The 13,323-nt window shown below is 45.3% G+C and overlaps 2 protein-coding genes across 2 annotated transcripts; one reads left to right on the top strand and one right to left on the bottom strand.

Moving 5' to 3' along the window:
• The first annotated feature begins 1,491 nt into the window (after positions 1–1,491).
• LOC125540240 (geraniol 8-hydroxylase-like) lies at positions 1,492–4,129 on the top strand. Its single transcript, XM_048703818.1, has 2 exons — positions 1,492–2,456; positions 3,383–4,129. The coding sequence occupies exons 1-2, from the start codon at positions 1,560–1,562 to the stop codon at positions 3,986–3,988; spliced, it is 1,503 nt and encodes a 500-aa protein (XP_048559775.1). The 5' UTR covers positions 1,492–1,559; the 3' UTR covers positions 3,989–4,129.
• Positions 4,130–5,332: 1,203 nt separating this feature from the next.
• On the bottom strand, positions 5,333–6,773 carry LOC125534456 (cysteine protease 1-like). Its single transcript, XM_048697677.1, has one exon. The coding sequence runs from the start codon at positions 6,771–6,773 to the stop codon at positions 5,367–5,369; it is 1,407 nt and encodes a 468-aa protein (XP_048553634.1). The 3' UTR covers positions 5,333–5,366.
• Positions 6,774–13,323: the final 6,550 nt, after the last annotated feature.

Raw genomic sequence — 13,323 nt, forward strand, 5'->3', positions numbered from 1 at the left:
GTACCTGCCAGTTGTCAATTGAATTTATCAGCTCCCAGCCAAATCGTATAATTTGTTCGTCCTTATTCATGTAGATGTATACCATCGATAGAAGCACATGTACTTGTTCAAAGATTCAAATGTGAACTTTGCCACGCTTCCGCTCCCGTACCTGCCAGCCGCCAATTGAATTTATCAGCTCTCAGCCAAACCGTATAGTTCGTTCGTTCTTGTTTATGTAGATGTCTACCATTGATAGAAGCACGCGTACTTGTCAAAAGATCCAAATGTGAACTTTGTCACGCTCTCACTCTTGCACCTGTCAGCCGCCAATTGAATTATCAGCATCTAGCCAAACTGTATAATTCGTTCGTCCTTATTTATGTAAATGACTAGATGTATACCATCGATAGAAGCACGCGTACTTGTTCAAAGATCCAAATGTGGACTTTGCCACGCTCCCGCTCCCGTACCTGCCAGCCGCCAATTGAATTTATCAGCTCCCAACCAAACCGTATAATTCATTCGTCCTTGTTTATGTAGATGTATACCATTGATAGGAGCAGGCGTACTTGTTCAAAGATCCAAATATGAACTTTGCCGTGCTCCCGCTCTCGTACCTGCTAGCCGCCAATTTAATTTACCAGCTCCTGGCCAAACCGTATAGTCCGTTCGTCCTTATTTATGTAGATGTATATCATCGATGGGAGCACGTGTACTTGTTCAAAGATCCAAATGTAAACTTTGCCACGCCCCCCGCTTCCGTACTTGCCAGCCGCCAATTTAATTTATCAGCTCCCGGCCAAACCGTATAGTTCGTTCGTCCTCGTTTACGTATCTATCAGTGGAGATTTGTGTAATCTGATGAGGACTTTTGAACAAAAACAGGGCACACTCATTCTAAAAGCAAAAACACACATTCAAAAAAGAGGCTACCATGGATAAGGTATTCGACCTTGCCACTATGATTGGCATATCATATGTCATGCATGACGTCTGTGGTCACCAAGGTTAAATGTGCTAAGAGGGTGTTTGGATTCAAGAGACTTATTTTAGTCTGATTAAAAATAGTCTTTTTAATATGCTAAAGTTCCAAGCACACCTGACTAAAGAGAGGCTAAAACTAGTCTTGAGACTAAAAAAAATTAGTCAGGGGTATCCTACTAAAATATGAATTAGTCATCTCTCTCATCATTTAACTCATCTCCTTTAACACATACTGGATTGAAGGATAATAAATACTCATTAACTTAATTTTAGTCTCTTTAATATTTAAATTCAAATATAAGTAAGGCTATTTTTAGTCGTAAGACTAAAACGTATTCAAGCACCCTCTGATCGTTCTGGGCTCGCCGGAAGATGTTCCGCATCGCCAACCAACTCGTCGGCTGCCCGACGCTAATTATTAAATCCCATCTACTTAGCAGACTAGATTTGGTCTTCATTCCCAGCTCCCCGGGTCACACCAAGATCCTGATGGAGTAGTATAAATAGCGTTGTGTGACCGAGTAGCTAGCAGTTTTATCAGAGACTCGTGTCCAGTGCCCCCGGCCGAGTTGCACAAGGGAAAGGAAGCAATAATGGTGGCGGTGGCGGTGCTTGTGCCGTGGCTAGCATGGCTCGTCGTCTCTTTCCTTTCCCTCTACCTCCTCAACCTCCTCACCCACGCGCGCTCCGGCCTCCCGCCGGGCCCGCGCCCGCTGCCGCTCATCGGCAGCCTCCACCTCCTTGGCGACAAGCCGCACCGCTCCCTCGCACGCCTGGCCAGGAACCACGCCGCCCCGCTCATGTCCCTCCGCCTCGGCTCGGTCACCACGGTGGTCGCCTCCTCCCCCGCCATGGCCCGGGAGATCCTGCAGCGGCACGACGCCATGTTCGCCACCCGGTCCGTGCCCGACGCCACCCGCATGCACGCGGCGGGGTCCGTGCCCTGGCTGCCCCCTGCGCCGCGGTGGCGCGCGCTCCGCAAGATGATGGCCACGGAGCTCTTCGCGCCGCACCGCCTCGACGCGCTCCACCACCTCCGGAGCGAGAAGGTGGGCGAGCTCATGGACCACGTCGCGCGGCTGGCGCGCGACGGCAAGCCGGTGAACGTGGGGCGCGTGGCCTTCACGACCAGCCTGAACCTGCTCTCTCGCACCATCTTCTCCCACGACCTCACGAGCCTCGACGACGACAACCGCTCCGGAGAGTTCCAGGAGGTGGTGACGGGGATCATGGAGGCCGTGGGGACCCCCAACGTGTCGGACTTCTTCCCGGTGCTCGCCCCGGCCGACCTGCAGGGCACGCGCCGGCGGCTGGCGAGGCTGCTCGCTCGGCTGCACGTGGTGTTCGACGCTGAGGTGGACCAGAGGCTGCGCGCCCGTGACGCCGGCCAGCACGGGAAGAACGACTTCCTGGACGTGCTGCTCGACGTGGCGGCGCGTGAGGATGGCAAGGACCTGCTCGACCGCCAAACGCTACGCCCACTTTTCACGGTAACAACATTTTTTCCCCTTCTGTTTTGCAATTGCAGTTGATGTTTCAGTTTGCAAGTGAGAGATAGAAATTCACATGGCCAGCCATGACGATTGAGCCGGCCGAGGATCAAATCAAACAAATGATGCCGTATTTAAAATTAAAAGCCGTGATATTACCATTTTTAAAAAATGCTAGCATCGAAATATCTAAGAACTTTGCTTAGATACAGATTAAAGGTAGAGATTAGAAGTTATCCCTTTTAGTCAAAAGGGTAATATAGTCTTCTACAATCAAATCAATCTACTCAATATACGTTTGATCTGCATTTTTAGATCGAAACAAACAAATATATTCCTATAGATAGTAATAGACTTTCAAGTTTGCTACAGAAAACATGAACGCTGGTAAATTCAAAAGCTCATATCTCTGCCGCTAAAATCCCTATAGAGTAGTCTCTGCTTAGGAATTGTGTAGGAATTATGGCATCTATTCATGAGATACGAGGAGCAGCGTCGGAATTTTCCTTTATAAGGATATAATCATCTCTCTTTTTTTTTGGAGACATGAGATAGGATCATCTAAAACTCAAATTCATATGTTTTTCTTTCTTTCAACCAAGTCTTATTGTATTTTGCCGCATTTCAAATTCCCACCATAGCCCTTACATGGACTGCACTTCATCCAACGCACAAGAAAATAAGTCCACGCACAATGGCTTCTTCTATTATAATGCAATGGGAAGAATATCAAATTTAACTCTGAAAATAATGGAATTATTGCTTATATAATTCATCCATACAGTATTGCTATGTGCACCACAAAACAATTTTCCATTGTTGTATAGCAGATTAGCAAATTATCCATTGTACGTTATGTGATGCTTGTTTAGAGTATCTAGATAGCTACATTTGCCAGACTATATTGATGTGACTTTGCATGTTAGGATTTGTTTGCCGCCGGCACTGACACAAGCTCTAGCACAGTGGAATGGGCATTGGCCGAGCTTCTCCAAAATCCATCATCATTGGCTAAGGCTTGCAATGAGCTTGAACAAGTTATCGGCCCAACAAGAAACATTGAAGAGGCTGACATTGTTCGGTTGCCCTATATGCAAGCTATCATAAAAGAGACTTTTCGACTCCATCCTCCTGCTCCACTCTTGTTGCCACGCCAACCTGAAGCGGCACTAAAAATAGCAGGCTACACAATACCGAAAGGTTCACGCATTTTCATAAACGTATGGGCGATAGGTCGAGATAAAGATGTATGGGATGAACCTGAGAAATTTATGCCGGAAAGGTTCTTGGATTCCACAGTTGACTTTAGAGGTGCGGATTTTGAGCTCCTTCCTTTTGGTGCCGGACGTCGGATCTGCCCTGGGATGACATTGGCAACTAGGATGGTGCATTTGATCCTCGCTTCGTTGTTACATCAGTTTAAGTGGAGTCTCCCTGCTGAGATGGAAAGGGATGGGATTGACATGGAAGATAAGTTTGGCCTCACACTTACTAAGGTCGTTCCCCTTTGTATTGTAGCAACACCAGTTTGAATTGATGGAAAAAAAATTGTATGAGTGCTTTAGCTGTAGTTAAATGTGTCACTCATGGAATGTATACAATTATTTATGTGATAATAATAATAATGAATCTTCTAGAAAACTCAACTTTCTAGCGATTCACAAGCTGAACAATGTTGTGTTATTAAAATGTTGTTCCTACAAAGATATTCATACATGCAGTTCTAGCCACCCAAGTTAGTTTTGAGGTTTGTGCAAAACCGCGGTTGCAGAAAATTCACGTACGACAAAAATACAAATATATTCATACATGTCATTCTAGCCACCCAACTTAACTTCAGGTTTGTGCAAAACCTCGGTTGCACAAAATCCACATAGAACAAATACAACATATCTGTCACACACGGTGGATGGTGGACGGTTTGTATTAGATACTAAAAATGGTTAACTTAATTTGGCAATGTTACTTTTACACCTTAAGCACCTTTTTGGAAAATAATAACAGCTACGGAGGAAGGCAACACAATTTGTATATTTTCACATTTGGGATGTTTATGTCGCTCAAAGATTCTAAAATTTCACACTTCATAATTTGTCACCATGAGAAATCTTTTGTTGTCTGAATATTTCGCATTCAAATCTCTTGCACATCCCAGAGTTCATAATCTAGCATAATCCAAATATTTCAACATTTCAATCCCTGCGTACCTTTATTATTCGTTATTTGTCACCAAGAATATCAATAACACATACTTAAATTCCCACGGTAGCAAACTAAAATCATTGGCAAACCAACTTTTGGGTAATGACCATATGGACAAAAGATGGGATCAACGGGCTCCCGGGGCTGGCGGATTAGTTGGCCAGCCGTACTATTGCGACTAGAAACTCCAAATTATCAGCGATGTCGTTTCAGTAGAAGCTATTGCTCTGAACGATGGACCTGATTCAATTGGTTAAAATAGATTGAGGAGGTGCAGCAGCAGTGCTTAACGATTGTTATTTCATGACTTCAGATTTTGCCAAAGTGGTTTTTGAACATGAGTTTAACGAGGCGAACTCTTTGCTCATGAATTGGCCCAGCTAGCTAGCAAAGTTCATGAAGGTAGTTCCTGGTTTGTAGTTTCACCTCCCTCAATTCTACTGTATCTCTTACCGTGGATCATATTAGGAACTATGACCATGATCATATACCATTCCTTACTAAAGAAAAAAAAAAGTAGGTAATGTATATAAGAACAATGACTTCTCTATTTTTTTTTTACAATGACTTGTCCTAAAACTATACTGTATTTACAATTACCATTGGAAAAAGAATGATTCCTCCTAATAAGATACAAGTATTTACAAGGACTCTCGGAAAAAAAATGACTGCTACGTTATGAAAACAAAAGGCTGTAACCTAGACTGCCTAGATCGAAAAGATGGAATCAACAAGATCTGAGACCGCCGTCCTCTGTCGCTTTGCCGGCGTGCGCGGCAGCGCATCCACGGTGTACGGACTTCCTTTGCTCTTGGCGCAGGTGCGGCTCCCAGCGTTGCAGACGGGGTAGTCCGACGGGCAGCAGGTGCCCCGGTCCCTGCAACAGGTGGCGCCCTCGGCCGGGCAGCATCCCCACGCAAGGCACACGTTCCTCACGCCGTACGTGCAGCAGCACGTGCTCCCCGCCGGGCACGAGCTGTAGCGGTCGCACTTCCCCTCCGGCGCCGGTGGTGCCGGCTTCGGGTTGGGCCCGTTCTTGACGGGGTAGGACGCGAACATGGCGATGCCGCACTTGCCGGAGCTCGCTGTCACGTTGCGCTCCATCCGGATGTAGCCGCCCTCGCCCCAGCCCGGACCCCACGAGTTGCGCACGAGCCAGAAGTCCTTGCCGCCGTCCGCCTCCGTGCCGTAGCCCACGGCCAGAACGGCGTGGTCTAGCTCCGTGCCGCACCGGCCCGTGAAGACCCCGGACTCGTAGAGCTGGAACTCACGCCCGCCCGCCTCGATGGCGACGCTCACCGGCTGGTGCGCCACGGCCTTCATCAGCGACGCCTCGTCGTCGGCGGGCACGTCCTCGAAGCCGTCGATGGAGACGACCTTGCGGGCCTTCTTGGCGAGGTCGCACTTGCCCTCCTTGGCGGTGTAGGGGTAGTCCTCCTCGGTGTCGATGCCGCCGTTCCGGACGATGAAGTCGAAGGCGTCGTCCATGATGCCGCCGTTGCACCCGCTGTTCTGCCCGTTGCGCGAGCAGTCCACGAGCTCCTGTTCCGACAGCTTCACGAGCTTCCCGGTGACGATCTTGTTGACGCCTTCCACCGCGGCGACCGTGGAGAACGCCCAGCAGCTGCCGCAATGGCCCTGGTTCTTGACGGGCGCGACCGCGCCCTTCTCCCTCCAGTCCACGGACTCCGGCAGCACGTCCTCGGCATGGTACCTGTAGCGATCGCCGACGGCGTTGCGGGCCCTGCCAGCGGCGCCGGCGCCGAGGTAGGCGGCGCGGAACTCGGCGTTGGTGAGGTCGGCGAAGCGGTTCATCCCGAGGCGGAACCCGCCGCGCTGCGCAGCACGAGCGTTGTGCGCTTCGACGAAGTCGAGGTTGTCCCGGAACGCGCGGAGCCGACGGACGTACTCGGCGAGCGCGGTGTACGAGCGGCCGTGCCGCGCCAGCCACGCGTCGAACATCGCCCGCACATCAGCCTCCGTCCGCCGCGTCAGCCCCCGCGCACCATGCTCAGCTGCTTCGTCGAGGTGGGCGGCGGCTGCAGGCGAGGAGGCGGCGAAGATGACGAGGAGCACCAAGGCGACCGCTGCCGCGGCCGCTCCGCGACCTGCCATGGCTGCCGCGGCGCTCGTCTTAGGTTTCGATCGATCGACTTATGGTTTTGGAGTGTCGGCTGGTGATTATATACTGGTCTGGCCGTACGGTCTGGAGTCGTGATCGTGTTCTGATTGACGTGTGCGAGGCCGACACGGCAGGGAGGTAGTTTGGCGCGCAAGTCGATTCGACCTCAGATCCAACGGTGTAACCCGATTACAACTTTGACGTAGTACGATAGCTGTTTTTGATTCAGATCGGACGGCCGTGGCGTGCACTGGTCGGAAGTCCCAACTAGTATGCCGTACGAGACCAACTGCGGTCGGAGTATCACCATGTACCGCGTAGTATCGCGAACTAGCAGCCGGAGAATGTCTTTGGTTCCTGTAATCGGGTTACAACGTAACTAGAAAATGTTACACTTGCATTTGTTTCAGGTGGCCCGTAAATTTATCTATTTTTTACAACAAGTGGCCCGTGATAATTGGTTTACATGTAATCATTTTTTTGGAACAGTGTTGCTGATCTCAGCCGACTTAGACTTAAGACATAGTTAAGTCTAAAGTCGATGCAATATCGGTGAGATCTTGTATGTAGATTCATGCAAAATTTCCTTTTTTTTTAACTTTTTTTCTTTCTTATTTATTATATCACTTGATTGAGATTTGGTTAAGTCTTAATCAACTGAGACCTAGCCAGACTTTTATTGGAAAGCCTTCTACGGTTGTTTTATTTTGTACAGCTGAAGATTAATCCTTGCTCATCTAGCCAGTTCATGAGCAATGCAATGCACAAACTTTACCCACTTATTATTCGGCGTCCTCTGCGCCACTTATAGGCAAAATGAAACTGACGCACACCCCTAGCATACATAGCCTTACTGTAACTGGTTCAGCCGATCAGGGCAATGCTTTTATACATCAGTTTGTTTTCCTTTCTACATTCGTTTATCTGGACTTTTTCACTGGTTTTTTTGTTCTTTTTTTTTACTTTTTCCTTTTCATTATTTTTTAAACATTTCTAAACTCGTGATCTTTTCCACAATTAATGAACTTCTTCAAATCCGTGAACTTTATCAAACTTGTTGAAAATTTTCAAATCTATGAAGTTTTTTCTAAATTCATGATTTTTTTTAATTTGTGAGCTTTTCTTCAAATTCATAAAAAAATCCAATTGTATGATTTTTTTTAAAATTCACGAACTTTTGTTAAAATTCGTGGACTTTTCCCAAATTCACACACATTTTTCAATTTTGCAAAAAATTTAAATCTGTGATTTGTTTTGCAAGATTATCAATTTTTTTAGATATGTGAAAATTTCCAAATTCAGGATTTTTATTCAAATATGTGATTTTTTTTCAAACATGTGAACTTTTTTCAAATTCGAGAATATCTTTGAAATTAGTGATTTTTTTCGACTTTGTGAACCTTCTTAAATTCGTGATCTTTTTAAAAAAAATTGAACATTTTTAAAGTTCATGAACAATTTTCAAATTCACAAACATGCTTCACATTCACAAACTTTCTCCAAATTCATGATTTTTTTCTAGAAATTTATGTTTTTTAATGGAACTTGTTTACAATTCCATAAAAAATTTAAAAATATGTCAAATTATTCTACTTAAGAGATGAAAAGTAATTTTCCTGAGACAGTTCAGCGGTAGCCGTAGTACAAGGTGATAAAAACACAAAGTTGAGAAGGAAGAATGAGAGGACCGAGTAGCGAGCAAGCATGCCAATGGGCCACCGCCGGCAAGCGTTCGGTGTGGGCGCCAGCTAACCACCTAATGCTTGAGGCGCTGAGGAGGAGGTCTCCTAACTCTTTACATATATGAATACAACCATGCTAAGGAGGAGGAGGTCTCCTAACTCTTTACATATCTCAATACAACCATCGATGGTTGGAGCCACAATAGAAGTACATTTGTTCATACGACCCACCAGTTGCAGACAGTCATGCTGAACAATTAGCTAACAGTTTTCCAATCTATGAAGAAACATACAGCATCGCCACAGCGCCAAGGCCTCCGTAGTTTGAGCTTCAACCGCCGGTCTGATGAAGAAGTTCTCTACCGCCAAGAGGGCACCGGTATCATCTCAAAATAGCAAAAAAAAAACTGGGCTATGGTGCGACCATTGAATATCAGCCGCCGTTGCGCTGGGTGGCGGCCTTCTCTTCAGCCTTCCTCGATGGTAGGTAGTATTTTGTTAAGATAGCTTCCTCATGTTGGCTATGAAGAGATAGTCATTTGAAGCTTTTTAGGCAGCCCAAAAGGTATGCAAAAGCCTACTACCCATTAGGGTTGTGACCTAAGGTCATTTTAGAGTTTGCACATGAGGGAAGGTGGATGTTCTACCCTCCCATCCAGCGGCCACCACCAGGAGTGACGAAGATAATATCAACCTTCGTTGTAGAAGAGAGAGAGGGAGAGAGAGAGAGAGAGCAGGGCCGGCTCAAGGATTTCGAAGGCCCCTGGGCGAACTTCACTAATGGGCCCAACAAAGAATTTTTTTTGGTCGATACACGAACAAATACATATATTATAATGTCATAAAGATTAGTAAATTTTCATTAGAATCAAATATCTGATATTTTTTCTTGCCTTTGTTCGAACTCAAGTATCATAGAAGCTACAATTCACACAAGAATATAGAAATAGCATGCTAGCAAACCTCTAGTAATCATGAGAAGCGAGACTTCCGTGCATTTTTTGACGCAAAATCATCAATGGCAATGTCAAGATCAATACTGTCCAACATATTCTTCTCGATGCAGCACATGGCCAAACCATTCAGTCTATCTTGGGACATTGTTGACCTTAAATAATTTTTCAGTAACTTCAATTTTGAGAAACTCCTTTCAGCCGATGCAACAGTGACCGGTACACAGTCAAGAGGATACGATAAGCAATTGAGACATTTGGATAACAATCCGCAGCTCTAACAAACTCAAATATCTGATCTGCTGACATGAGTGTGTTTGGCAATGTCATCTGCAATACTTTTAGCTCAGAAACAAAATCATCTAAATCAACATCTGCTGACTTACCATGAGTGAAAGTGTTGACAAAGTTAGTGCAACAATTTCTTAGATCATTATCACCCAACAACTTCAATTCTTTTGAGTTGAACAAGAATCCAAATATGCTCCCAAATGACTTCAGTTCCTCAAATCTACTAGTCAAGGAAGCAAATGCAACATCAATCATCACCAGAAAGTATTTAACTCTAAATGATTCCACCTCAATTTCTTGCGCTTCTTGATTCTGGTCATTTTCTTCATTGCCATTCATTTCATCAAATTGTCTTTTTCTGGTAATACGCCGCTTTACAGGAAATAAAGGCTGTACACCCATGTCGATTGCAATAGATCTCGCAATATCCAAGCTAGTAGCAAAGCCTTCTTTTCTATACTTCTCAAAATATGAGATGGCACCTTCAATCTGTTTAAGAGTAACATCAATACACACGAATTTAGACTGCAATTTCTTACTCACCATGTTTACAGTGAACAAAACATCATGCCAGATGACCATGCCCAGTATAAATTCAAATTTCTCAAGTGCATTAGCCAAAGATTTTGCGTCGCTCTTAGTCTTGGCGTCATCAGTAGAAGTTCTCTTCAATTCCAATAAAGCTTTTCTTAACTCAGGTGCTTGATATCTGATAGCATGAACACTCTTTATTTGACTCTCCCATCGAGTGTTACACAAAGACTTAACTGTCATTTTTGGAACATGATCAAGCAATAGCTGCCATCTTTTAGTAGAGCTTGAAAACAATATGTAAATTCTTTGCACAACACCAAAGAAAGTTATAGCTTTACCGCAAGATTTTGCCATATCACTGAGAGTAAGATTCAGGCTATGACAAGCACACGGCATGTACAATGCTCTTGGATTAGTTGCAAGCAATCTGCTCTGTACCCCTTGGTTTTTTCCCTTCATGTTCGAACCATTGTCATACCCTTGTCCACGAACATCCTGAACATTCAAACCAACAGATTCAAGTGTATCTATTAACACATTATAAAGTCCAAGTCCCGATGTATCATCCACCTTCATGAACTCTAGAAAAAACTCCTCTATTTTTGTACTGGCACTTGACATGTTTACACATCTCACAATTAGAGTCATTTGTTCTTGATGGCTCACATCAGGGGTACAGTCTAAAATGACAGAGAAGTACCTTGCATCCTTAATTATCTTCAAGAGAGAACCTTTAACACCGCAAGCAAGACAGGAAATTAACTCGTTCTGAATATTATGGCCAAGATAATGATGATGGATTTCATTATTCTGAATGCGCCGAAGATGCTCTTGCATTACAGGATCAAATTCTGCCATCATTTCAATTACTCCCAAAAAGTTCCCATTGTTATCTTGATATAATTTCTCATTTGCTCCTCGAAAAGCCAAATTATGTTTAGCAAGAAATTTCACAGCAGCAACAATTCTAATTAAAACTTGTCTCCATCGCTTCTTCTCCCTTGCAATCTCTTCTTGCAAATCTCTATCAATTGTTTCCTTCTTACTTAGCCTCAACCTTACCTCATTCCAAGTATTCGTGTTAGTGATATGCTCAGCACCATTCTCATGTAATTTGAGCTTTTCACTAAGATGTTTCCAATCCATCAATCCCTTAGATGCTAGCAAACTTTTGCTGTTTTCATATTTGAACAATTTACAGCAAAAACAATAAACTTTATTCACATGTTTAGAGTACACTAACCACCTCCGATCACTGGCCTCGCCATTGTTGGGGAACGTAGTAATTTCAAAAAAATTCCTACGCACACGCAAGATCATGGTGATGCATAGCAACGAGAGGGGAGAGTGTTGTCTACGTACCCTCGTATACCGAAGCGGAAGCGTTGACGCAACGTAGAGGAAGTAGTCGTACGTCTTCCTGATCCGACCGATCCAAGCACCGTTACTCCGGCACCTCCGAGTTCTTAGCACACGTACAGCTCGATGACGCTCCCCGGACTCCGATCCAGCAAAGCTTCGGGGATGAGTTCCGTCAGCACAACGGCGTGGTGACGATGATGATGTTCTACCGACGCAGGGCTTCGCCTAAGCACTACAACGATATGACCGAGGTGGAATATGGTGGAGGGGGGCACCGCACACGGCTAAGGAACGATCACGAGGATCAACTTGTGTGTCCTAGGGTGCCCCCCTATATAAAGGAGCAAGGGGGAGGCCGGCCGGCCCTATGGGGCGCGCCAAAGGGAGGGGGAGTCCTCCTCCTAGTGGGAGTAGGACTCCCCTTTCCTAGTCCAACTAGAAAACAAGAGGGGGAAGGAAAGATAGGGAGAGGGAGAGGGAAAGAGGGGCCGCGCCCCCCCTCCCTAGTCCAATTCGGACTCCCCATGAGGGGGGGGGGCGCCACCTCCTGGGCTGCTGCCCTCTCTCTCCCCTCAGGCCCAATAAGGCCCATTACTTCCCCGGGGGGTTCCGGTAACCCCTCCGGCACTCCGGTTTTATCCGAAATCACCCGGAACACTTTCGGTGTCCGAATATAGTCGTCCAATATATCGATCTTTATGTCTCGACCATTTCGAGACTCCTCGTCATGTCCGTGATCACATCCGGGACTCCGAACTAACTTCGGTACATTAAAATGCATAAACTCATAATAACTGTCATCGTAACGTTAAGCGTGCGGACCCTACGGTTCGAGAACAATGTAGACATGACTGAGACAAATCTCCGGTCAATAACCAACAGCGGGACCTGGATGCCCATATTGGCTCCTACATATTCTACGAAGATCTTTATCGGTCAGACCGCATAACAACATACGTTGTTCCCTTTGTCATCGGTATGTTACTTGCCCGAGATTCGATCGTCGGTATCCAATACCTAGTTCAATCTCGTTACCGGCAAGTCTCTTTACTCGTTCTGTAATGCATCATCCCGCAACCAACTCATTAGTTGCAATGCTTGCAAGGCTTATGTGATGTGCATTACCGAGAGGGCCTAGAGATACCTCTCCGACAATCGGAGTGACAAATCCTAATCTCGAAATACGCCAACCCAACATGTACCTTTGGAGACACCTGTAGAGCACCTTTATAATCACCCATTTACGTTGTGACGTTTGGTAGCACACAAAGTGTTCCTCCGACAAACGGGAGTTGCATAATCTCATAGTCATAGGAACATGTATAAGTCATGAAGAAAGCAATAACAACATACTAAACGATCGGGTGTTAAGCTAATGGAATGGGTCATGTCAATCAGATCATTCAGCTAATGATGTGATCTCGTTAATCAAATAACAACTCTTTGTTTATGGTTAGAAAACATAACCATCTTTGATTAACGAGCTAGTCAAGTAGAGGCATACTAGTGACACTCTGTTTGTCTATGTATTCACACATGTATTATGTTTCCGGTTAATACAATTCTAGCATGAATAATAAACATTTATCATGATATAAGGAAATAAATAATAACTTTATTATTGCCTCTAGGGCATATTTCCTTCAGCCATTCCTTAGTTGTCTTGAGTAGTACGCATATGAAAAATGCCTGCCTTTCTTATCCATGGGAAACACAAGATT

The sequence above is a fragment of the Triticum urartu genome, chromosome 2 (genome assembly GCF_003073215.2).
Source record: "Triticum urartu cultivar G1812 chromosome 2, Tu2.1, whole genome shotgun sequence".
Lineage (NCBI taxonomy): Eukaryota > Viridiplantae > Streptophyta > Magnoliopsida > Poales > Poaceae > Triticum > Triticum urartu.

Bases quoted from the DNA above. Each gene is read 5' to 3' on its own strand.
- LOC125540240 (XM_048703818.1), top strand. From the start codon at position 1,560: ATGGTGGCGGTGGCGGTGCTTGTGCCGTGGCTAGCATGGCTCGTCGTC. The intron at 2,457-3,382 runs GTAACAACATTT...TTTGCATGTTAG, and splicing joins CGCTACGCCCACTTTTCACG to GATTTGTTTGCCGCCGGCAC.
- LOC125534456 (XM_048697677.1), bottom strand. From the start codon at position 6,773: ATGGCAGGTCGCGGAGCGGCCGCGGCAGCGGTCGCCTTGGTGCTCCTC.